The sequence below is a fragment of the Podarcis raffonei genome, chromosome 15 (genome assembly GCF_027172205.1).
Source record: "Podarcis raffonei isolate rPodRaf1 chromosome 15, rPodRaf1.pri, whole genome shotgun sequence".
In the NCBI taxonomy this organism is placed as follows: domain Eukaryota; kingdom Metazoa; phylum Chordata; class Lepidosauria; order Squamata; family Lacertidae; genus Podarcis; species Podarcis raffonei.
Window position 1 is genome coordinate 43,777,091 of NC_070616.1, and position 27,348 is coordinate 43,804,438.

At 42.6% G+C, this 27,348-nt stretch overlaps 1 protein-coding gene across 2 annotated transcripts in view; it reads right to left on the minus strand.

Annotated features, from left to right (window-relative positions):
• The window catches only part of BMP1 (bone morphogenetic protein 1), a 158,725-nt gene that overhangs the window by 28,798 nt on the left and 102,579 nt on the right, over positions 1–27,348 (minus strand). For both annotated transcript variants that reach the window (XM_053367747.1, XM_053367748.1), the window contains exons 7-11: positions 18,155–18,279; positions 4,854–4,969; positions 3,472–3,574; positions 2,001–2,117; positions 648–793 (exon numbers count right to left, since the gene is read on the minus strand). In XM_053367747.1, coding sequence (XP_053223722.1) covers positions 648–793; positions 2,001–2,117; positions 3,472–3,574; positions 4,854–4,969; positions 18,155–18,279 — 607 coding nt within the window. The remainder of the gene's footprint in view (positions 1–647; positions 794–2,000; positions 2,118–3,471; positions 3,575–4,853; positions 4,970–18,154; positions 18,280–27,348) is intronic.

The following is a 27,348-nucleotide window of genomic DNA, read 5'->3' on the forward strand; positions in this document are numbered from 1 at the left end:
AAGACACTTCCGGGTCACGTGGCCAGCGTGACAAAGCTGCTCTGGCGAGCCAGCACCAGCGCAGCACACGGAAACGCCGTTTACCTTCCCGCTATAAAGCGGTACCTATTTATCTACTTGCACTTAAGTGTGCTTTCGAACTGCTAGGTGGGCAGGAGCTGGGACCGAAAGACGGGAGCTCACCCCGCCGCGGGGATTCAAACCGCCGACCATACGATCAGCAAGTCCTAGGCACTGAGGTTTTACCCACAGCACCACACTTAACATGCACTTAACATGCACATAATTTTAAAAAAGGTAAATAGCAGCTCGGGGGAGGGGCTGATTAAAGGGAACCATTTTCATCAGGACCACAACAGTAGAAGACAGGGTGAAATTTCCTTTCCCTACCTGCTGGCAACTATGATCATTATCACACATACACCCCAGCAGACGCTATCTGCATTTTTAAAAACATGCATATGAAACAAACAAACAAGCAAGCAAGCAAGCAAACACACACACACACACACACACACACACACACACTGAGAATCTTGGGGAATGGGAGAACTGCAGGTCCTTTTTTATGGTACAATATAGCACTGGTGATCTACTGGGAAGGCAACCCAGATGCTGGTAGTTGCTTGTGGCAATGCCTTTGGTACCTCAAATGACAGGAAAGAAAGCCCCACGTGGTATCCTTCAGAGACGATAATCTTCCAAACACACAATTTATTGGGCCGGTAGTCATCAGGATAGTTGGGAGACTGGATGTGCCCACTGTCTTTCTTCACATCTCCCCCACAGATGGCTGGAAGTAGAACATGAAGGTATGAGAAATGCATCCCATTTCTTGGAAAGGGAACCTCTGGGAATGACGCTCCAGAGCAAGAAGCTCACCACCAGCTAATGCAGGGAAAGCCCACCTGGCTGCCTTTAATGTAACAGAAGAAATTTCCCCTATGAATGCCACACAGAGACCAACCAAAAGGTGAGTTGGGGAGATGGACTGTGCAAGCTGCTTTCCTTGATGGGTAGAAAACTTGACAAGATTTATTTAAATCTGAGGTCCCCAATATGGGCAACCCAGGAACTGCACTTGATTCCTGTTCCTCCTGATTTTTAAATTCAAACCTTAAAAAAAAAAAAGAGTAATGCAGGACTGGTTGGAAAGTAAAGCGTAGGCCTCCAGCCCCCCAGCCTCTTCCCTCCCTTTCCCAGACTGGCTCTTGGCCCCGCGCTTTGTCTAGCAACCTCCCACTGAAACCCACCAGAACGACCAAAGGGAGCCTCCTGCTGCAGGGTGGGTTTGGGGGACAGGGAGGCAAGGGGCAGGTGCCTTTACTCTTTTTCTTTTTTGGCTGTGTGAGAGAGAGAGATTTTACTGCCTTCTTGTGTTTGGTGGGAGATGTCTTGTTGGTTTTCCTCCTTTTTTAGGTGTGGATATGTACTTTGCCCACCTGCTTTTGTGTGTTTTGCCTACTTCTTCTTGTTTTGCTGATTTTTTTGAGTTGTGCAGTCCTTTTGTTTATCACTAAATCACAAAATATATCAAAATGGTTTACATTAAAAAGATAAAAAGCATACAATAAAAGCATAAAAGAAAACAATTTAAAAGCAAAAAAGATAAAAGCAAGCATCAACATATCGTTCTGGGATGGGTATTCTTGCCTGCATAGACTTGGAGGAATAAAGAAGTTTTCAGCAGGTCTTTAGAAGTTGGCACAGAAGTCACCCGCTTTCATGTGGTTTGTGTGTGTGTGTCTGTTTTGCTCATGTTTTGTTTATTTGTGCTGTTTGTGCTGTGTCATTTAGGATATTTGTGTGTGTTTCTCTGAGCAACACCAGTTTTCCTTCTGTGAAATAGTCCCATGACACTTTCAAAGATTTCCAAACCTAGAAAAAATATCATTCTGGTTTCTAGGTTTTTTTCTAGCTCTTCCCCGGCTCTCTTCCCAAATTTAACCTCTACCCCTCCCTCCCCTGACTCTGCCAGGTTGAAGAAGAGAAGACAATACCTTCATAAACAGCAAAGAATCCTTTTCCCACCCAGTTGCTGCTACTGCTGAATTCTATCCAGAGGCGGCTGTCCGTAGAGTAGATGGGCTCTGGTAGTTTGTTCCCACAAAACCTACCTGGAGAAAAACCACAGGCTTCCTTGGGTATGTCACTTGCACCTCTGTTGCCATACCATTTCTTGTATGGTCACATATACTCCTTATAAACTTTAATAATAACAATTTTATGATTTATATGCAGCCCATCTGACTGGGTTGCCCCAGCCACTCTGGGCAGCTTCCAACAAAATATTAAAAACACAATAAAACATGAAGCATGCACATGCCACAAGGTGAGTAGAGCAGGATATAAAGAGATGAAGTATGTTGACACATCAGAAATGGAAAAAGATCATTAAAGGAAGATTAGCTACCCAGCCCTAACCTCTATTCCCAACCCATTGCCAAATGTGTAAAATTCTTTGATAACTTGGATCTTGAAAGCAGAAGAAAAACAGAACAAGTATAAAAGCTTATATACACATATATGTAACTTTAATTGCATAATTTATTGTGAATATGAAATCGTACAAGAAAGGATTGAAGGGCTGGAAAACAGTGGAAATGCAGAAGAAAATGGATTCTAAAGGAGTCTTATATCTGCCCATAATAGAAACAGAGGTTTGGTTGTTAAAGTCATGCCAGTTTATAATGTAAATTAGACACACTTCTGGTGAACAGTTACACCACTGGGCAGATTGCCCAGGAAAGGAACAGATTTTACATCAAATGCTGCCTTTAGATCAAGATGACGTTCCCTTCTAAATGACAAAGTGCAGCCCCATCTGATCTAAGGGCCTTTGCTGCAAGCAAACTGGCTACTTTATTAATCACAGACCACCAACACATATCTGCCTCCATCATTTTAAAATAGTCTGCCCAAACTACAGTTCTTGTAACCAGGTAGTCCTTTACAGCAGAGTAAAACTGCTCTCAGGTAAAGAAGGAACAAAGTGCTTTGTATTCATCCTTGATTGAATTTAACACACTCTCCAAAGGGCCCTAGATATGGCCAGTGATGAATGAGCTGATAATGATTCTAAGGGAAGTACAATTACTCATCACAAGTGAGCATATTGGGTGCTACACAAGTATGTAATTACACAGGGAGAAAAGGAAACGGTTCAAAGACTTCGTGTTTTGTTCCCCTGCCCCTGCCTGAGTGGAGTTTCTAATATTTCTCTCTGCACTGCAAAGAGGAAAGAAATTATGCCCCCAAACATTAAACCCCCTAAGGCCTTCCCCTGAGCTGTGAAATACAAATCAAACCAAGCATCAATCTGGCATTATAAACTGGAAGGTCAGTTAGTGAATATTTCACAGGATGTCAGACAAGTTGGACATGGAAACTTCTTCCAACGGCAAGATATAGGCCTCCATATGGCCTAGCTACATGCCATGGCTTGGCCACCAATATATTCCCAATGGTTACCTCGCAGGTTGGCCTTCCTCCAGAATCCGTCTCTCACCTCTACGTAGTCATACCAGCACAGCCGACTTCGGTACAGATCCATGGATGTAAAGTTCAGAATGATCTGAGAAGCAAGCAGAGGTTACACCCTGAGTAAGAAGCGGGTACAAAACATTACTTCAAAATGTTCTGTAATTTTCTTCCTAGGAGACCAACTGTCTCTCTCTCTCTCTTTTAAAAACTGAGAGTCTGGGCCCTGGTGCAAAGGCTCCAATTGCACCACTGATAATCTCTCTGCTTCCAGATTATTGGAACTGGTGGTCAGCTGTCAGCTCCCTCAGGTCCCAGAACTTAGCCCTTCTTAAACTCTGCCCCATTCCTTATCAGGTCAGGGCTGTCGCCTCTTCATTTAGCAGAAATGTGTCATGCTGTAATTTAGGCTGCTTTTAAAGTGCACAAGCAAGCACCATTAAACTTGTGGCCCTCTGAGTCCACGTGGAATGTTGTGAGCAATACTGAAGAGGCCAACAGGTCACTGGCACTGGTTCACATTTCCCCTATTATTACTCTGGATCTGCACTTCTGAGATGATTTTAGACCTCCCAGAATAGCTCCAGAAGCACAAAAAAACGAACAACTTCAAACTCTGACTGCTGAAATCATGTGTCCTTTTGCAACTGTGGAAAACAATTGCAGACAATGTTGTTCCAAGATAGCAGTCATTTAGGCTCATAAGTCTGGAAATGGCCCCAAATTTCTGTGCCTGAGTCCAGCTCACACTTTGACGTGAATGATCACTCTCTATTTTAAGTCATTGGAAACAGAAATAAACCTACAGCTTAAGAGAGCAGTATTAGAGACACGGATATGGCAAAGGTCAACAGATGATGGGAAATTTTTGTTATTGTCTGCAAACCTGACAAATAGCTGAGTAAACAAGAGAAAGAAATTGAGTTTCTATCTTTTTGTTTCCCTGCTCTGGTCCTGAAAATGCATCTTTGTAATACTATGAAAGGCCCCTCACAAAGCTGGAGTCTTCGCCTCATAGCATGCATCTGATAACTTTGCTTTCCAGCATCACAGCATTCAAATGTCCTAGTTTTCACAACTAAGGGAAATGTTATTTCAGAAGCAGTGTTAAGATGGGGTCAAAGGAGGAAGACACTGCACAAGAAGGGGAGGACAAGCCTTCACTCACACACCCAGATCCAACTTCAGTTGGGTAATCCCATCCTGCCTTCCCTTTGTGGGCTGTGGATTCCAAGGATAAGAAAGCTCAGCCCACAACATCAGATTGGAAACAGTCACTTCCCTCTATCCCAGCCTCCCTAATGGCAGTGAGTTGGAAGAAGGAGAGGGAAGGGCCAGGGGCTGTGAGACAGGTGGACTGGAGCGGCAGCTACCTTCTCCCCGGGGGTGACGGAAATCCTCCAGATGCAGTGCATGTGTGCAGAGTACCCATTGGGAAACTCGGGCGAGGAGAAGTTCCCTTGACTGTCCTGCAGGGTTGCTCCACAAGCTGGAGGTGGTGGCCGGAAGGAGAGAAAAGAAAGCACATCATAAGGTGGTTAGAAAACAGCTGTGAATTTGGCCACCCAATGCTCTCCCCTAAACAAACACCTTCAGCACAACCAGGTGGCTCTCATTTCAGGGACACGCTGCTTCCACAGTCCAGGAGACTGTTCTGCAGTTAGGTCATCCATACCCTGGAGGGGAAAAAGCAACCCCCCCTTTTCTTGGATACTTCCTATGCACCTGGTTTGCTCAGCTGCAAGACTGGAGATGAGACACGGACATCTAGACAGGACCATAAAATTAAGGTTGCACTTTCCCCCTTCCCCTCCCCCCCATCAAAATCCTCTGCCATGCTTAAACAATTTCTGCAAAAAGAAAAACAGAATCCTGCAGCATGCGTATATTATGCAATTTAAGGACATGTTTGTTTTGCTAGTCATGGTAAAGAACAAAGAAGTGTACATGACACTGAAGCCATACAGCTGTAAATCCTAGTCATCACAACTCCCTCTGGATTCTGAGATTTCTCCAGACATTGGGGACATATCTTTGAGCCTTAGGGACTAGCAGCTTGCTTTAAAAAATAAAAAAGGAAGTTTTCTCACAACATTGTTGAAGTCTGCGTCGTGACCCATTTGAAGCTCCTGTGGAGGGGGCCAGACTGCAGAATATAGCACGCACACTCCTGCTTTTTTCCTAAGCAACTATACCCCACAGGATAAACTCCTGTTTTCCCTGCGAAATTGGCTCATTCCGGATAACCCCCCTTCTCTTTCCCCAAAGTATCTATAGCTTGTTCCGCAGCTGTGAAGGTAGCTATGGAAACCAAACCTTATGCCATGTTGCCACAGTGACGGAAGTCGGGGCTTTAGCGCAGGCAATCGAAACCTTTACAAGAGTTTTCATGTTCTCCCTTGTTGCTGCTCTCCCTCCTTCTGCAGCAAAGCACCAGGGGATCCTGGATCCTTTAGGAAACAAGGTCTCCCTCCCCTCCTCATCCTTCCCTGCCATGCCAGCCTGCCAGAGCCATGATCCTAGCCAGCTCTTAAAAACATCCAAATGCCAGCAAAAGCTGCCCTACCAAAGGGCAAAGACCCAGTGGCAGTGCCCGCAACTGGCCTCCTGTCCCCTTCTTCCATCCAGGCACGGGCGAGGGGTCAATTCCCAACACTGCCACGTCACCCTCCTCCAGGCAGCTCACTTGCCAGCTGGGACCATGACAGCTCTCTTTGCTTAGCACCACCTGGACCCAGCCCAACGTGGCCATCTGGAAGCCACATGCTCCTACTGGACGAGGCTTCGCTTAGGGGCTGATGGGGAGCTAAGACACCCATCCTCATGAGTGCTTCCAGAAGGTCTCAAAAAGGGGAAAGGAAGCAGCCCTGGAGTAAAGGGCAAAATTGTTCATTGCACACCAAGAGCTTTCTTGCCCATATGCCCCTGGGCAACACATACTGGGTGGAAAACAACATAATTAGTGGCAGCAAGATCCAGCAATTTTGAGAATCTTTATAGGAATGAATGAATGAATATATATATATATATATATATATATATATATATATATATATATATGAGAGAATGTGGGGCTAACTACACAGAACACACAAGCCTAGCTCTGACGCCCTTTATTTAGTTGGAAACTAGAGAGGGCTGTTGTATATAGGATTTCAGCTGGCCAGGGAGGTAGTATTTCTGTGCCATGTGGAATTATTCATTTGGGAGACCCCTACTCTACTGCCTCCTATCTAGCCACCAAGGGGGACATAGTCAATTAACCCATTAAAAATATAATAAAATACAACACAACATCTACATTAAAAAACAAAACAAAACAAGAAGAGTAAAGAAACAGCAATAGGAGCCATAAATGCTACAGGAGAAATAGAAGGAATAAAACAGTAAATTCTTCTTCCTTTTTCCCATGACAAGCAGGAGCAGTCTGAGGCTGAAGTCCTGTACACATGTACCTTACTTTAGGTCAGTCACGGAATTCAAAGTAATTTGGGGATAGCTCTCCTTATGCCTCATTTTTCTTTGGGGTTGCCCTTCTGCGGAAGTGTGTCAAGAAGCATGCAGAGAAGCTTGCGTGTTTCGGAGGCTTTTCCAATGCCGCCACATGGTACTCTGTTCCTACGGTTGAGCCAGGCAGCCAGTAATCTAACATTTCCCTGCAGAGATGCTCCTCCTCCGAACTTCCTATGCTCCAGAGGCCTGTCCTGCACCGCAAAGGCTATTGCATGCCAGGGCATCTACCTGATTCCACACCTGGCACCTCTAAGGTGAATCCCAAGCCTCAACCACATTTTTGCAAATCTATGCTAAGTCTTCTCAAGGTGAAATAGTCACGTCCCAGTAACCAACTCCTGATAGCAAATTAGACTACTTATATTCCAATTAATGTCATTTCCATTTAGTTAACTGTCCTCCTCTTCCCCCCACACTTACTTTTTATTGTTTCAATATAACAATGCAAACAAAATAATTCCAGTTACATGCACATGCAGAACATCACTGAATATGGAGTCAGGCAGAATGGACATTAAAGCAACTAAGAGAATGGCCCCCGTATATGCACAGAAGGCTCCAGCTCGCCAGGGAGATCTGGTGTCATACTCAGAGCAGCCCTTGCATCTAGGCGGCCACCATATAGCCTTTGGGTTACAGGAGGAGAAAGGGAGGGCCAGTCCTTGTTAAGGAACAAGAAGAAAAGGAGCCATGCTTCCTTCTAAGAGAAGCCTCTCACTACCCTCCTAAGTTGCATGAGATGTTTTGATAGGACTACATTCCAGATGTTATTTATCCCAGCCTCCCTTAGTAGCTTTGAAGCAGATCTCCAATGCTGAGCAATGCCCAACTGTGCCACTGTCAAGCAGAAGAGCACCAGATCCACAGCATATATATCACTGGCCAGCAGTAGCAGAGCTAAGGACGGGTCAGATTTCAAAGACTGGCTCATAATGGAGGAAACGGCTGCAGATGAAGTGAGCTGCAAAAAGAGCACACCTGGGTTAGCAGAAACCAACTAGGTGTCAGCCCCTCCAGCTTCTCGCAGAGAACCTCTTTTGTCAGCAAAACCATGGACTCCCCTGGGTTCCCAGGCCTGGAATTGTTGAAACTTACTCATGTGTCAAAAAGCTAAGTGATCAAGTCTATGAGTGAGTGGGGACACTCTTAGGGCCGACACAGAGCGCCAGCCGCTCCACACCAAAAGAAATGACTCTGTAGCGTAGGTTCATATGGGAGAAAGTGATCTTTACAGGATTTTTGCTTATGACCATTTGGCTTTACAAGGCAGATCCAGCCTTTAACAGTCTTGTCTCATTTGTCATGGGAACATTTTATTGCACTAGAAACTTGCAGCTCTTGCAGAAGATTCTGTGTGAGGGATCCATGAGGACTGCCTTGGACTAACTTCCTTCCTCCTGTGCTGAAATCCCTGCAGCCTGAGATTCAGTGTGCTCATTGAGGATTCACAACTTGTCAATCACCCAGCCCAACTCACAGAAGATCCTACAGGTGGAAAGAGAGCAAAGGCCTACAGGGGTGGTGGCAACACCTGGAGAAGAAGAAGCAAGGCTGGCCTGGGGTGACTCTGAAGCAGAAAAGACTACAAGAGGACAAGAAAGTGAGGCCGTCAAGAGGATGACAGAAGGATCAAATAAGCACCCTTTCTAGAACCAGCTACTTTCCCCACTCTAAACAGGTCCCACTACTGCCAGGTCAGAGCATCTCCATGTGGTGCTATTGGTGTCTAGGATGGCCTGGCTGACCCTCCTGGTCAAGTTGTCTCAGAAATAGCAAGAATTAGGCTCAAAGAGAGTCTGAATAAGAGGCCAGGGCCTAAATATTAGCAACAGTTATGGGGAGACTTGGTGATGCTTGGCCCATTGAAGCTAATGAGGACTGTTGGGTTTTGCCTGTGAAGCAACTGATGAAACTGCACTGACCCTGTGGGAATTCTGGGGAGGGTGAGTTTCTGCTGGGGTTTTGGCTTGACCCATGGCTATGGATTGGTGTTCCCCTACCCCTGCCACAACCAGATTACATTTGGAAGAAGGAAATATTAAACTCATGATCTGCAGGTGACGTGTTTTATTTCATGGGTCTGTTGACACAAAAATAAAAAATAATGTTTGCAGATGCAAATTTTAAAAATTGACTTGGGCCTTTCTGTACCTTCATGACAATTACTTACTTTTAACAAAAAATCTCCCTTTCTTGTGAGCAGTTTGAAAAAAATAAAACTTTCTCCTAACAAGAAACCATAAATTTTAAAGAATCTTACTGATCAGAGACGAAATGCCTTTACAAAACCTTGTTGTTTTTAAACTGTCTTGGGTCGATTAGTTTTCATCCCCGAAGGGAAGAAAGGTGTGAGAGCATTGTGCACAAAATTAAATTTTAACTGAAAAACTGCCATGCAAGCAACCTAGACAGTTCACTTCTCAGGAAGCTGTACACCCCCAGTTTTATCATGTTTTGGCCATGGCCTTTGGACCAGTGACGTTTATTGCATTTGTAATCCCAGGGCTCTGAGGACTTCCAAGAAGTTTGGGGAATTTCACTGCAAGTTCTCACAGGATGGTTTAAGACATGACACTGAGACGACGTGCAACTGACTCATGTCTTGTCTGACCACACTTCTGCATCTCATGAACAAGCATCTCTCTAGGGGAGCAAAATGCACCTCCAGACTTGGGGAGAGATAAACTGTGAGTCATTTGTATTCTCCTGTGTGCAGAGGCGCCACCTTGGGATGAAGATGGGGGGAAAGTGGTGTGGCACGCAATGTGTGTTGCATGCCTGTAATGTTGCATGTGTGTTGTCAGGAGGAGGCCTTGTCCAGGGCCACACAGTTTCAGTGGCCACAGCTGGTCCTCTCTTGCGCTAGGGAGAAACCTGACTATTATGCTGTGCCACGCTTGGTGGTTCAGCCTCCTCTGCCCCTTCATTACTGGGAGGGATATTGAGAGGGCTGATGACACCTCCACCCCCTAGAGTTGGCATGCCTGCCTGAATGCCACATCAACAGAGTCTCATTGCCAAGGCCAAAGAGAATACTATTGAGCAAGAACTCCTGAGTGTCAAATGGTCCCCTATGCCTACCAGAGTTTAACATTAGAAAGGGATGGCTTTAGTGTTCCAAGTGCCAAAAAGTCATGATGTTCTAAGCGATAAGCTTGACTACTTATAAAAGCAAAGAGGGTGGGTGTGTTTTTAACCTGCTGTTATTTACTCTTCAGCCCCATGGCCAAATACTTCTGGCAGCGTTTGACAAAGCGGTGCAAAATGCTGCAGCTGAAGCAGTTCCTAATGCAAACCTTAGGTGCTCTTCCACCTGTTGTACTCGGTCCTTCTTTGGTTATGGAATAATGCAGGAGAGCTGCCTCCCATGATCTGGAGTATCAGGCACCTCCAAGTACTGACATTCTGAGGGAGCTCCACAAACTGAGAGGGACAGGCAGCCGCACCTCTGGCAAAGGAGGAAGACAGACACCTCCTTCTTGCCTTGCTCTCCTCCAGCAAGTTATCTCGTCAGGGGCAAGTTTGCTGCTAGCTAGAGCTGAACGCAGTATAGTCTTCTCCTGGCACACTAACTGGTGAGTAAGATATTGTGCTTGTTTCAGTCCACAAAGGCAGCATTGCCATTTGGCCACACTGCTTCTTGGAGATGGATGAGTTTCTCCTGCACTTCAGGAGTACCACTCACTTGTTCTTCCTTTTAGAAGGTGAAGTTGCTCTTGAAATTTCCTTCCATCTCGAAAAGTCACCAGGCACCATAACAGTACACAGCTCATGTGTTCTCAAGCTTATGTTTACAGCTTTTCAAACCCTAGCCTTCATCAACCCACCCATTACACGCATGTAAGCAACAGTCCCTAGAAACTGAAGAGGATGACGGCTGCTTCATTTGCCTATGCCAGCAAGAAAGGTTGGGGGGAGTTAAGAAATGATCTGATGGCTTGCATGAGCAAGCTGCACTGAAGTTGCTGCAGGGGTAAATTCCCAGTGTGCACACACATTTTCAGCACATGCAAGCTTGGGACTGCAGCCATATCATCTTTCCACCAGGTACAAGACAGCTGGGAGTGAGCCAAGTGCCTGCAGTTTCTGTGCATTTCCCTCACGAAGGTTCCCCTCCACTGCAGTTTGGGAATCCAGGCCAACATGCAGGGCCCAATAAAGCAGTCAATCTCCCCCCCCACACACACACATAGAGGAGGCATGCAAATCCTTCCCTCCTCACATGTTACCCTGAAGGTGCCAAAAAAGGAAGCACAAGTCACTCAGGAGTCCTCCTCTTCTGGCACTTCCTCCTAACATGTGAAGGCACCTTCTGTGAGCACCAGTTCACAGCAGCATCAGTTGCACAGGTGCTGAGTGGCGAATGCTGGTTAAGCAACTGAGATGAAGTGTGTATCTCCATGGATATGCTATGGGGCCAGGGCCCCACAGCCCAAGCCTTCTGTTGCCTGGTACTCGGCTCAGTTCTCTTCTCGCCCTTTTCACACTGCTGCTTTGCAACTGCCACAAAAATTCAGAACGAGTTCTTACAGCTGAAGCATCTGATAAAGACAAAAAAGCAAGGGGGGAAGGAGATGGGGAGCTTGTATGTGGAGAAAGAAAGATGGGAAACAGGCACGAGAGAACTTTGATGCTAGGTTCTGCTAATGCCCCCACCCTTCACTGCACTCCCAGTTGTTTCCCCTGCTCCTCTTTAAACATTTCCCTGCCAACTCCTCTCTTTTGCTCATTCTCACTGCCCTTCTTGCTGGCTGACTTTCCCATTCAGAAAAGATCCTGCTGCACTCCTCACTAGAAAAACATTCTGTTGACAAGGCTTTGTCCTCTCCACAGAAACAGACACCCGGTAGGGGACGGATGCTGGGGAGCTCCAAGCCAGATCAGGCCTTGGGAGTCAAACAGGAAGCAAAAGTTTCACACACTCCCCTGCTTGTCTTTGGCTCATGGTTCCTGGCCTTCTGTTCTGACATCTGTTCTGTTTCCAGAGCCAGAGCTGGCGTAGATGGGATGGTCTCCAAAGCCTTGGTGAAGGTGGGAGCCTCCCTCCAGCCCAGGCTCCCGCGTTATGTCCTGATGTTTCCATTCATAAAGCAATGGGAAGAGTGCAGACTGAGCATGAGGTCAGACCCTGGGGGGATTATAACATGCAAGAGAAGGGCCAGGACATTCCAGGCTCAGCTTAGTCCAGCCGCAACAAGCTGATGTCACAAGACTGGAAGCAATGAATCTCCTTCCACTGTAACTCCCCAGTTGCCTCACTGTGGACAGTTGTGGCAAAATAAGGGGAAGGATCAGTAGCCAAACCATAGATAGGAATAATTAGGAATGATTTGATATGTTTCAGAAAATGTAAAATATACAGAACTAGAAATATGGAGTAGAATATAATATAGGAGCCAATTAACGAAATAAGCTTTTGGTTCAACATTTTTTGTCAAGGGCTTTCCATGTTCACTCAAGCTCCAAAATGCCAGGAAATGGTGGCTGTTAAAGGCCACACCCTCACCAGACCTGCTATCCAGGCAATACAGACATGGCATCTCGCGTTGTCATTAGTTCCAGTTTCATCGCTCCCTTGGAGCTGGATGGCTGTCAGTGACACAGGTGTCCCAGATTTGTCTGTTCACAGTGATAGATGCCTGGCATGTAGGCAACTGAAGATATTGTGCAAGTGAAGTTACTATTCCATGTTCCAAGTGTCAACGTGGAACGGATGCCACTGCCATGGAACAAGAGAGTTGGAAGGGACTTTGTGCTGATGGCAGAGGCAGCAGCGGGTGGATCTACCACCCTCCCAGGGGGTCCAGATCCATTGTCAAAGCAAGGTACTGCACCCTGCGTCATGCAAGGACTGACCATGCCTCCTCCCCAATTATAATAGTGGCACCGTATTTTTCGCTCTATAAGATGCACCAGACCACAAGACGCACCTAGTTTTTGGAGGAGGAAACAAGAAAAAAATATTCTGAATCTCAGAAGCCAGAACAGCAAGAGGGATCGCTGCGCAGTGAAAGCAGCAATCCCTCTTGCTGTTCTGGCTTCTGTGATAGCTGCGCAGCCTGCATTCGCTCCATAAGATGCACACACATTTCCCCTTACTTTTCAGGAGGGAAAAAGTGAATCTTATAGAGCAAAAAATACGGTAACTAGAATTTGCCCTCTGTGACAAAATGGCTATTGTCCTTTTTAAAGTTATGTTTATGTTTACTATGACGTACATTAGATTTTAATGGGGTTGGTTTCTGGCCACGCCCATGATTCATGGCGCTAGCTCTCTTTTGCCCTCTGGGGCAGAGGGGAGGTTCAAGCAGGGGAAAACCAGGATTTATGAGGAAAAATTCCTGGCAATGCTGGGTACCGCTTATGCCTGTGTCTGCCTAACTGAAAGGCAGAACGGGCGCAAACTGGGAGTGTGTCCCTGCCATGGATGAGCCTCCATCAGCAGCACGATTATTAATGGTTCCTCAAGAATTTAGAATATTATCATGAATTATGGGGCACTCCTGAAGCGGCATATGATAATGGGCTGCAATTAACCAGCTACCTGATGGTACCTGAATGACTTTGAACAAGAAAGAAATTTCTTACAGCAGCCGGAATGAAATGGGGGTGGGGCAGTGTTTGCTTTCATGGTTTTTTAAGGGTCTTTTATTTCCTGACCCCACCCCTACAAAATGAAATAACTGTGTGCAGGCGTTATGATGTTATCTGACACTGAGAGAGGGGGGAGCCAATGATTTGTGCTCTATTAAGGGTTTCACAATGCTTTTCTCTACCCCCCCTCGAATGTATGGATTTTATATAAATTATGCTTGGACTGGATCTGGAGTGAGAAGAGAGCGATTTGTGAGGACAAGAAACTGCTAATTATACTTGGCAGGAAATTTTATATGTGACTTTGATTTCCAACTGCGGGCTCTGGAAAATAATCCCCAGAGTTTTAATGGCGGAATGGTTGTCTTGTTGGGGAGTTATTTGTGGCTCAGTGTATCCTTGAACAACGGAAGGACTGCTTTCAAAGGAGTTCTCAGGGGAGTGGAATGTGAATGGACAATGAATGATGGTGGTTAATCTCTCTACACACCAAACCTGAGAAAAGAGGGCTGCACGCGGGAAATGAACTTTTATGTGTTTGGGAAACAACAGAAGAGGCAACCAGAGCGGATAGCTATGTAAATGGATCAAAACGAACAGAAGGATGAGAAGATGATTAAATAAGAAAAATGAAGAGGCAACATCAGGAAGAATTGGACATAAGTTTTTAACAGGAGCGGGAAACCTAATTATTTTTTTTAAATGTTGAAATAATGTGGATTGATTTGTTAAAATATGGAAAACAAACAAACAAACAAACAAATAAATAAAGATTTTAATGGGGGTTACTCACAAAATGGCTGCTCAAAAACCACACACTGTACTTGTTCCCTATGATAACTATGTATTGAAATCATCTAATACAATGTACAACACTGTCTGGAAAAGGGTCCTGAGTACAACCTTTATGATCTGAAAATATCTGATGGCATTTCAATTTGTGGGGATGCCTTGAGCCTCTTGGTGCCCCTTGCCACTGTCGGGGGGGGGGGGGGAGTCACGGTAGCGCCTCTGCCTGGGTCAGGTCCCAGGTAATTTCCCACCTTCCATCCAAGGAGCTCAAGGGGGCTACATGGTCCTCTGTTACAAGATGCATTGTCATTTCAAGATCTTACCGGGGCACCACTTCTTTCATAGAAACAAACAATATTAATAAAGGGTTTCTTATTAGATCATAACCAATAATTTCTTTCATTGCTGCTTATGGTTGAGCCCAGTGCATTCCGATTTGGGGGCACAACCACAAAAAATGAAAAGTGCCCGCCCCACAGATTGACTGCCAATATAGGCTGCTTGAATTGGGATACATTTTATTTAATTTAGGTTTTTGAAAGATACACTTAAATGTGTGCATAGCAAATGTGTAGGAGACTGGCACTTATATCGGTGGCAACCATTTTGTGCTCGTCTGATTGATGTGAGACCCCCAACGCGTTTGTCGTTTTTGGCCCCAGAAGAGGGTAGAACCGCTGACGCACCCAATGACCGGGACCTCAATCTGCATGCAAATGGGGGAACTGCCTGTAGAATATCAACCTGAGCATTCACTACATGCTGCTGTGGTGAGAGAGCACAATGTGTTTTCTGGACGCACGAGGGAAGAATTCCCAGCTGCATACATAGCATTAGCAAACAATTCTGCCTGGCTATTTTGCACCCCCCCCCCAACATGCCTCTGATTTGTGCCAGAATAACCTGTTAAATAAATATTCCAGATAAGCCATTTCTTGTCCTTTCTCCCTAGTTTGTAATGGACCTTACCTTCCTTATGCTGCCAAGTTTCAAATCAGTCTGTTGAACCATTTTCTAACTATATCCCCTGGAACCTACTGTCCTCCCACCCCCTCCTGACACAATTTTGGATTACAATGGCAGCATGTGATTCAGCATATTCACATAATCCTAGAATTGTAGGCACCCCAAGGGTCATCTAGTCCAATCCCTGTCATGCAAGGATCACAGCTAAAGAATCCCTGGCAGATGACCATCCCACCTCAGTTTCATTTGTGATAAATCATAGAATCATAGAATAAATGAATACATTCCACATACCTCTCATCTCCTCCTCCCAGTCCTCTTCTGTCCCTCACAAATCCATCTCCCTGTCACTCATTCTCACTTCATCCAACGTGCTATTCCCACCAATTAACCTTTTCTCACCACAGGTTTGCCCCACCAAGTAACATCATCCACAGAAATGCCTTTTTATTACAAACTACAAAGATGTTAACATTACTATTTAACAAAAGCTAGATGCTGCTCTTGACCTAACACAAAAACCCGTTCCACAAAGCACACAGGGAAAACCTTGCCAGCCAATTCTGGGGAGAAAAATGCACATCCTGGCAATTTGTCAGAACCCCTGCTCAACGTGTGTGACTTGTTTAAATTAAGCCATTTCTTATCTTTTCTACCCTGAATTCCTGAGGGAACCCCTCACAGTGACTTCTGCCCTGCCATGTTTCAGATGCCCTAACTGCTGCCCCCTAGTTTGTTCCTCATTTGACAGGAGGAAAGCAATTCAGCTGGAGCCCCTCACACTGGGCTATGGCAGACAATGATTAGATAAAGACAAAACAATATTAAGGAACAAAAAGCCCACAGCTTGATTAAGTTGAGCTGAGTGAGTGGCTAAGGAAATAAGAGAATTTTGATAAGAGTGTATTTTGTGGGGAGATTATATTATTTTGGGGGTGCAGGTTATAATCAGCTGGAAAAAGGGTGAGGGAGAAGGGAGAGTTACCTGGGAAAGTCCGAAGGAAAGAGCTGCCTGAGGGATATCTGTGTGAGTCCCAGACTAAGGAAATGCAGGAGGAAAACAACAACAACAACAGCAACCTCTGAATCTTGAGAAGCAAGAACTGCCAGATCACACCCAAGCACTAAATAGGTCACATTGTGTTTTTGTAATGTTATGCATTTGATTGACTTACATTGTTATAAGAATTTTCAGGTTTTATATATATAATAAATGTTCATAAGTGTACCAAGCAAACACACATATAAATATATAAACCACACGTCTGAAACCCAAAGGAAAAGTCCTAAAGCCATTTTGACTCTTTAAAGGTAAAGGGACCCCCAACCATTAGGTCCAGTCGTGACCGACTCTGGGGTTGCGGCGCTCATCTCGCTTTATTGGCCGAGGGAGCCGGCGTACAGCTTCCGGGTCATGTGGCCAGCATGACTAAGCCGCTTCTGGTGAACTAGAGCAGTGCACGGAAACGCCGTTTACCTTCCCGCCGGAGCAGTACCTATTTATCTACTATTTATCTACTTGCACTTTGACGTGCTTTAGAACTGCTAGGTTGGCAGGAGCTGGGACCGAGCAACGGGAGCTCACCCCGTCTTGGGGATTTGAACCACTGACCTTCTGATTGGCAAGTCCTAGACACAGAGCCACCCACGTCCCTATAATTATAATATCATTCAGTCACCTCTACAAGGTAGAAGGAAATGCAGAAACCCCCCCATTGTCACATCTAAGGTGTTTATAGGGTGAGCCTGTGACCTAGCTCAGGAATTAAGTATTATCATTACAAAAGAATGACCAGGCTCTCCAGGTAATCCAGTCAAGTGACCATTAACAGGTAACCTGGCAGACAGGGTAAAAACAATGCACTCAGATTTCTGTTGCAGACAGAACCTTTTCTGTGATGTATGTATGATGTTTCTGGGGGTGGTCGTGGACTCCAGGGTGGGCAATTTAAAATGTCTACATAAGGGCGGGCACACCTAGGTTCTGGGTCCTCCCTCCTTCTCCTGCATGTGAAGGGGGCATCCTGTTGCAACAGTTAATAAAGGTCAGGCTTACCAGCTGCTTTGCTTCTCAATATTCTCTGGTTGGTCTCTGCTATTTTCTCCTACCAATAGAGAACCTACAAAAGGACTCCATAAGGGCTCTTCAGTATCCCATAAGGGGAAAGGAGATGGTTTTTTTTTTACTTATATCAACTTGAAATAACCCCACTTTCCCTCAAATATAAATTAATAAATTATATCCCTGTGCAAAGTGCTTCTTCAATTTTGTCTTCAGATTAACCCCTTTTTGCTCCTGTGCGAGTCTCATGTTTTGCACCCTGACAAACGGTGCTGTGGTCACAACATGGTCCAGGCTGTGTTCCTCATCATCAGCGATGCCACAGGGGCACGACTGAGAAGGCCACCTCAGGCAACCACATTCAGGACTGCATGCCAAACAGCAATGGCTTCTCTAACTGGGGAAAGAATAGCATTTTCCTAGTGATATCATCTTGTAGTATGAGTGATGAGAAAAAGTGAGAGATCATCAAAAGAGCAGCATTTCCTGAGGAAAGGTGTTTGGGTCACTTGAGCAACAATTGTGCAGACTGTGCTATTTCACGCTGGGTGGGGTTAGGGTACAGCCATAAGCATATTGTCTGGGAAACCCCCTAGGACCGCAAACCCCCTGGCCAGGCCAAACAAGTTGAAGTACTCAGTTCAGAATATAACTTTAGACCACTAGCAAAAAATAAACATTCAGTATTGGAGGCAGTCGCAAAGCCCTGGATTTCTACTTGCCTGGTGTATAGTCAGCAATACTTACCGGGGCATTTATAGAGCTTGCGCGCCTGGGCAATATCTCCCTTGCTCAGCCGGGTCCGTTGGCCAATGACGGGCTGCACCCCATTCACCTCATATTTGGGATGGATGGTGTCTAGGAAGATCCCCCTGAAATCACAGCACAGAGCAGTGAATGAACATTCCCAGGATCTCAGCCCCCTGGCCTGGGCCCATCCTGGAGGCAAGCAATCTGACTGCTTTATTCAGGTTGCTTTGAGACGGCTGCTGTTTTCCAGGTAGGAGTCAATTGTACACTGGCAAATTTAGGTTTTACAATTAAAGTGGATTTGATGCTCTTGCACAACAAGCACACTTCCCAAAAAAGCCCCCAATGACTTAATTTTTGTAGAATGAAAAGTGATGGGAAATGTATTGGAAAGCTTGGGATAGCAGCGATGTTAGATGATGGCATAGAAGCTCTGCACAAACAAATCCATAAACCGGCCCTGTGGAATGCCCTCCCATCAGATGTCAAAGAATGTCAAAGAAATAAACAACTATCTGACTTTTAGAAGACACCTGAAGGCAGCCCTGTTTAGGGAAGTGTTTAATATTTGATGAATTATTGCATTTTATTCTTTTGTTGGAAGCTGCCCAGAGATGGGAGGGGTATTATTATTATTATTTTATTATTATTATTAACAGCAACATTGCTTAATTCCAGCGCAACCCTTGGGCTCACCCATAATTACCTTTCACCCCAAGATTTCAGGTCAGGGCTTTCCTGCCCTGTGTCTGAGCATTTGGGTTTCTTTTTTTCACTCTGCCACTTTCCTCACTCTTTAATGCTGAATTGGAACAAATGGCAATCTGAGGGCTTCCGGTGGAGCGCGAGCCCGTCGCAAGCGAGGGATTTTTCCGCTAGAGGAATCCCAGCTAATTCGGTCAAAACGGGGGGTTATTGGGCGAAATAACCCCCCCATAAAGCCTCTGGAGGGTGTCCAGAGGGTCAGGTTCCCGGCAGTGCCTAGAGCTAACTTACCGGCCGTCAGGTAACCCCGAAAAGGGGTGAAGAGCACAGAGGGAGGATTAGCAGGCTATCGGGAAGCCATTGCTATGGCCGATTAGCGAAGCCCCGACCTTGCAAGGAACAGCGCTCCGCTCTCAAATTTAAGAAATTCGGACTCAACAAAAGTACAATTTGGAAGAAACAACATTGAGGAAGGTCCCGTAATTAAAAGGATTATTACAGAGTTCAGCTGGAATCAGCGCAGACGCAGCACTGTATGCAGAGCTGGAAAATGAAAGTGAGTTGCCACTAGCGGCTATTGTTTCCGTTTCTCTCTAAACTCTTAGAACTAAAGTTAAAAAGTATAAAAGAGACTCTGGAAGAGGTTACAAGGATACAGGAAGATTAGTACAGTAAAAGAGGGATCAGAAAGTTACTATAGTGGCAAATAGACGTCTTTAGTGTAGCGGAGGATGTATAAGGCTTGAAGTTTTTCCCCACTTTCACTTTTAAAGACAAAGAGACGCGTTGGAAGGAGAGCCTTCGACTCCATTGTTAAGAGTCAAAAGGCTGCTGTTGCAGAGGGAGAATTAAAGCCTCTTTTCATCTTTTGGTCGATATAGACTCTTAAGAGGATAAAACTAAATATAGCGTAATCAGGAATTGAGGTGGTTTTTCCTTTTTCCTTTTCCTTTTTCTTTCCTTTGGAGACTGACATTTACTGAATTTTATATCTACGCCACTTATCAGGACTTTGATTCCCTAGTGGATGGAATGAGACATTACAACTTGTTTTTCTATGATTTTCCTTGCCAGTGGAATATTTTTAAGAAACAGGATATTTGACTTCTTCCACTTCATGTTTTGGGTGCTAGGTGGAATACTCCTTCTGGGACTCTATTGATTCATCTGTAAAAGTGTTTAAATATATTTTGGAATTAATACCAATTAGACAATTAAGATGCAATTTGCTGAGTTGATATTAGCAGCTATAAAATATTTTGATTTTTGAAAATTATTTTTGGAAAATAACTAATTTTGGACATTATATTGGAATTAAAAAAGAAATTATTTGGATTAAATCGTTTATGGATTATGATTTTTTTGTTTGGATCATAACTGGATCATAACTGGATTACAACCCTATATGGGAGGAAGTGCAAGAGAAGACTCTAATTAAGGATTAGCCCGATTGGGGGCAAGAAGATTGTTCTATACTGTGGTTCGGATTTTGGATTTGGCATCTCCTTTTCTCCTTTGAAGTTATTAATAGGAGATAATCCGGCAACTTATCTATCTGGGTACCCCTTCTCTTGAAAGTCAACTGTCTCTACACACTGTAATTTTCTTTTTTTCCTTATCTCACCAATTTAAAATCACTCATTACTACTTTATTACCTGTTCTACTCCTTACTCTACTCCCTACTTTTGTGGAAGAGACATATCATAAACCAAAAATTGAAACTGTAAAAATTGTTTAAAGTGTATCAGCTGAATTTGGTATATAATAATTGATTATTGGTTAATTTATTGAATAAGGTTTGGTTCTGTATAGCAATTTGGTGAAGGACTGGGGAGGGAGATTGTAGAAGGTAGAAATGGCACATCAGCAGAAGAAAGGGGTGGAGGGGGTGACACCGATAGAAAGGAGAGCATCTAAGCAAGAATCGGACTTCAAAGCAGAAATATTGAAAATGTTTGCAGAAATCAAACAAAGTGAAAAGAATTTGGAAACAAAATTAGAGCAAGTGGATAGTAAAATTGGCAAAATGGACAAAAAAATTGACGAGACGGTTAATGAATTGAAAGGACAAATAAGAGAGGTATCAAAAAGACCTTTATCATTGGAAGAAGGGATGAAAAAGGTGAAATTAGAAATGAAAGAGGTGAAACGGGAAGAAAAGAAGATGAAAATGGAGATGATGGAAATTAATAAAGCACAGGAAGATATTAAAGATGCAATGGCTATGAATGAACTAAGACAGAGGGAGGTGAATCTGAGGCTGAGATCTGTGCCGGAGATACAGAATGAATATATTAAAGAGAGACTGATAATGGAGATAGCGCAATGGTTGGAGTTACCAACAGAAGAAATGGTAAAAACAGTACAAAGTGCATTTAGAATGAAAGTAAGATCAAACAAAGCAAAGAAATTTCCAGGGGACTGCCTAATTACATTTAAAGATAGAGAAATGAGAAATTTGATACTACAGAAGAACAGAGAGAAAAGATTATACATAGATGGAAATTACATAATCATTTTTAAAGATATACCAATAAGATTGCTGAAACGAAGAGATCCATACAAGCCATTGGTACAGACTCTCAAGAAAAATAAAATTGACTTCAGGTGGGAATTCCCTGAAGGAGTCTCGTTTTTCTACAAAAGCAAGAAGCACAGGTTAAAAAACCCAGAAGAAACGGAAATTTTTGAGAAAATACAAGGAACTAAAGGCAGAAGAGGAAGAAGCCAAGGGTGCAGATGGAGGGGCAGGATCTAAGGGAGAGTCAGAATCGGGGGAGGAAAAAGAAGAGAACGGAAAGAAGTTGGATGAAGAAGTAGAAGAAGAAGAAGGAGAGGAAAAGGATACGTTATAAGAAAATTATTTTAAATTTATTTAATTGGAATCCATCATGGCGCTAAAATTTTGGAATTGGAATATTAATGGGATGAATGATAAGAAAAAACGAAATAAAATTGAACAATTTTTGAAAAAGAAAAATTTGGACATTATATGTTTACAAGAAACACACGTGGCAAGGAAACACAGAAAAATATTGATTAATAAAAGATTAGGGAATGAATTTGTATCTTTGGACAAAGAAAAAAAAGAGGGGTAGTTCTATATATCAAAAATAAAATTGAATCTCAACAAGTCTTTAAAGACGAAGAAGGAAGAATTATAGCAGTTCAGATCAAATGGCAAGGTGAAAATTTGAGAATTGTCGGGATCTATGCACCTAATGGAAACAAGACTGATTTCTACAAAATCTTGGGAAAAAACCTATTTGACTATATGGATCAAAAAATTATAATAATGGGTGACATGAACGGAGTGGTTTCATTGGAAATGGACAGACTAAGAAAAGGAACAAATAAAGAAGGGAAACTACCTAAGACCTTTTTTTACGATGACTAAGAACTGCGGTTTGATTGACATTTGGAGACTCAGACACCCATTGGAGAAGCAATTCACTTATTATTCAGAACCAAATCAGTCAATGTCAAGAATAGATCAAATATGGGTTTCGAACGAACTGACACCAAGAATCCAACAAATTGAAATACAACCTAAAGTAATTTCGGATCATAATCCAATAAAGATGGAATTAAAAGGTTTCGAGGAAAGGATTTATAGATGGAGAATCAATGAATATCTATTAGATGATCAGCAAACTTTAGAAAAAGCGCGAAAGAAACTAACAGAATATTTTGTGGATAATATCAATAAAGGGACAAAGATGAATGTGGTTTGGGACACAAGCAAAGCAGTTATGAGAGGCTTTTTCATTCAGCAGAATTCATTGAGGAATAAAAATAGAGGAAAAGGAAAAAAAGAAATTTTGAAGCAGATTATGGACAATGAACAAAAACTAATTAGAAAACCAAATAACCTAAAAATTAAGCAAGAAATTAAGACCTTACAAACTCAATTTGCAATGATAATAAACAAAGAAGTGGAATGGAATATAAAAAGGTTGAGACAGAAAAACTTCAAATTTGCTAACAAATCGGGCAAATGGTTAGCGTGGCAAATCCAAAAGAGAAAGGAACAAAACACAATTAATAAAATCATTGTAAATGGTGAAGAGATAGTTAATCCGAAAGAAATCAGAAAAGGATTCTTGGATTTTTATAGACAATTATATAAAAATAAAGAAAGGAACAATATAAAGAAAATAGAAAGATTTCTAAAAGAAAAAAAGGTACAGAAGATCACGACAGAACAAAAAGACCAGCTGAATGCCCCAATAGAAATGGACGAGATAAAGGAGGTTATAAAAGAATTGAAAAGAGGAAAGGCCCCGGGACCAGATGGATTTACATCAGGTTACTATAAAGAAATGAGAGATGTATTGTCGACACCATTGAAAGAAGTTATGAATAATACCTTAAAAGAAATCCCAGACACATGGAAAGAGATCCCAGACACATGGAAAGAAGCATTTATTACCTTGATTCCAAAACAAGACTCGGATTTAACACAAGTCAAAAACTATAGACCTATTTCATTATTGAATACGGACTACAAAATATTTGCAGGGATTTTAGCGAAGAGAATGAAAAAGATATTGTTGAAAATCATCCATAAAGATCAAGCAGGTTTCCTTCCAGGGAGACAAATGAAAGATAATATAAGGAATATAATTAATATTTTGGAATATCTGACTGCCAGGAATGAGAAACAAGCGATATTAATGTTTGTGGACGCAGAAAAGGCCTTTGACAATATAGTATGGGATTTTATGCTGAAAAATCTAGAGTACATGGATGTGGGGAAAGAGTTCTTCAATGGAATTAAGGCAACATATACAGAACAGAGAGCTAAACTGCTAGTCAATAATGTAATTACAGATATAAATAATAATGTAATTACAGATATAAAAATATCAAAAGGAACAAGACAGGGTTGTCCGCTCTCGCCACTATTATTTATAACGGTCCTAGAGGTCTTTTTAAATGTGATTAGACAAAATAAATCAATTAAAGGGGTAACAGTGGGGCAGAATGAATATAAACTGAAAGCCTTTGCCGATGATCTGGTTATAACAATTGAAGAACCACTGGAAAGTGTAAAAGAAGTTTTGGAAGAAATAGAACAATTTGGAAAAATGGCAGGATTTAGACTGAATAAGAAAAAGACTAAAATAATTGTTTAAAATATGGAACAAAATAAGATAGAAATAATGCAACAACAGACGGAGATAGAGGTTGTGAAAAAGTAAAATATTTGGGGATTTGGTTAACACCCAAAAATATTGACCTGTTCCAGAATAATTATGTACCGGTTTGGAAGGAAATAAGGAAAGATTTAGAGGTGTGGGGAAGAATGAAACTGTCCTTTTGGGGCAGAATTTCTATGATAAAGATGAGTGTGCTTCCAAAGATGCTATTTTTATTTCAGACTATCCCCATTATAAAGGGGATAGGGATTTTCAAAGAGTGGTAAAAAGTGATTTCAAGGTATATCTGGCAGGGCAAGAAGCCAAGAATAAAATATAAGTTATTAACAGATGTGAAAGAAAGAGGAGGCTTCGCCCTGCCAGATATGAAATTATATTATGAAGCAGCATGTCTTTGCTGGTTAAATGAATGGATAAAATTAGATAATAAGGTATTATTAGATCTTGAAGGTTTTGATAACAGATTTGGATGGCATGCTTACCTATGGTGTGATAAGAAGAAAATTCACAAAGGTTTTAGGAACCACATCTTCAGGAATTCGTTGATAGAGGTATGGGACAGGTACAAAAATTTACTGTAACCAAAAGTTCCACACTGGCTATCTCCGTTAGAAGTTATGAGTGTAAAGAAAATTAATATGAGAGGCAATTGGATAACATATGGCGAAATGGTGATTAAAGAGGAGGGAAAATGGAAGTTAAAACCATACGAACAAATCAAAGAACATGTATATGATTGGTTGCATTATTTACAGGTTAATGAAATGTTTAAAAAAGATATAAAAGAATGTAGATATGGAGAAAAAGATTCAAAGTTTCAAGTAGATATAATAAATAATGAATGTAAAATTCTGTCAAAAATGTATAAAATATTGTTGGAATGGAACTTGAAAGATGAAGAGGTTAAATCGGTAATGATACAATGGGCCAAAGACTTTGGTTATAATATACAATTTGATGATTGGGAAAAATTGTGGAAAGAAAATTTGAAATTTACTGCATGTACTGCGTTGAAGGAAAATGTTATGAAAATGTTTTACATTTCCGGTAAAATTAGCAAAAATGTATAAGACATGTAATAAGTGTTGGAAATGTAAAGAAAAAGAAGGAACATTTTACCATATGTGGTGGGAATGTAAGAAGGTCAAAGGTTTCTGGGATGAGATTTATAATGAATTGAAAAAGATGTTAAAATTTACTTTTGTGAAGAAACCAGAAGCCTTTCTTTTAGGAATGACAGGAAAAGAAATAAGAAGAAAAGACTGTAAACTCTTTCAGTATGCAGTTACAGCGGCAAGGATTTTATTGGCTCAAAAATGGAAACAAGAGGAATTACCGACAATAGAAGAATGGAGATTGAAATTGACAGACTATGCGGAACTGGATAAATTAACTGGGAAAATCAGATATGTCCGAGACCAAAGGTTCATCGAAGACTGGGGAAAGTTTGTAGAGTATCTGAAAAATGTATGCAATATACATACAACGCTAGTGGGGTTTCGAGAGGTGCTGTAAAAACTGAGAGATATTGTCAAAAAGAAATAGAAGGGAGAGGGAAGACAAACAGCAATATGTGTAAAAGGATTGTGTAATTAAGAGATAAACATGGATGATTGCCAGTGAAACTGAAGGAAGTCCAAAAGAGATGTTTTGTTATAATTTGGTTAAAAATGTATAAATATATTGGAAAATTAATAAAAACTTATTTAAAAAAAAGGAACAAACGGCAATCTGGGTTTTCCATGGAATTGTTTTCTGCGGTAAACAGCAGGTTTTTGTCGGGAAAGCGCCAGGGCAGGAGAAAAAGCGTTCAGACATAAAGCTTTAAGGCGCAGAAACAGGGCACAAAATGAAGTCTAGATGCAGGAGGGTAGGGGGCCGGAGCCCCGGGCGCACAGTTTTTAGGGGGCACGAATCAGACCCCCCCCCCCGGGATCCCCATCCCACCCTGCCTGCCACCAGGGGTCTTTAGGCCCCAAAGCCTGGCCTCGCTGCCACGTCCCGGCCCCTGGCTGTCACTCTCTGGGGACTGTGTATGGGAGGCTTCTCTGTTGTGGCTGCTTGACTCCCTCCCTCCCTCCCTCCCTTGCAGCCTTTGTAATTGCAGGGGTGGACACTGGCTGCTTTTAGCTTCATGCGTTTTCCTGCAGCCGAGTTGACCTCTGGGCTGTTCCCACAAACTGAGGAGACTCCAAAAGCTTGCAGGGAAAAACAGTTTGTAGGTTACAAGACAAAGAAAAAAGACCCAGATAGCCCAACAAGTATTTTTGCTCTGTTGTTTCCATGAGCTACATCAGATGAAATGAAGGAAAAAATTAAGAGCATGGGAAGGAGAGAGGTTTGTGTGGAAATTGGTCTAAAAAACCTGTCAGTTCACAGTATGGAAGGGGATGCATAGTACGAGGTTAAAAAGCTCCCTTTCCTGTGCTATATGAAATTTCAGATTTCGAGAAACACCACGATACATCTTCTTCAAGGCCCTACCAAAGCTACAAGGCTCCTGTTCTAAGCTGGCTGAAGGCTCAACAAGAACACTCATCCTCTTGGGGTAAGGAGATGCACTGCAACATTTTGTTGCTGATCTCCACTCAGGTCTGTCTGTGAGAGCAATATGTGTATAGGAGTGTGTGTTTGACGGACAGAGATCAGGAGAAAATTATATTGTTAAAAGTTTTAAGCTTCTATTTTCATCCATAACACACAGCTGTTAAAATTTCAAAACAGGAGCTGGTAATTCTTAGCATGCTGAAGGTGAAAGAAATTCCAACGAAGGCAACATTGGCCATATAAGTGGTAACTGAAAACAAATGTTAAAAATGAGATAAGATGTAAAATATATGTATTATCCTCCAAGTTACAGGATGTTAATCATGTTTCTGTCTGTATGTCCAAAAAAGGAGTATATCTTGCTTCCAGTGACTCATGAGTAGACATTTCTCTTTTGGAATTATTTCCATGTTTGAAAGTTTGACAACAGGTTGCTCAATAATTCCATTTTTGTGTGTGTGATTCACTGTTTTCCATCAATGCCAACCCTAAACCAATGCCTAGGCTGCCTCACTAAACACAAAAAGACTTACTTCTGGGTTGACATGTATCCCATTGCTTTGGCTGCTGCACAGCAGGAGACATACCTAAGCCTCTTTATCAGTTTTTCCCATTTACCTTTTAGTGGGATTCTTTAATATCCACCCACACTTATTGTGTAGTAGTACTTGCAGAAAATAATGTCTTGGAGCTACAAACTCACCACAGAAAAGATGCATCTTGGTTGCTAGGAGAAATTTCAAGGAATAGAAAATAAGACAGAACTAGGAAAAGAT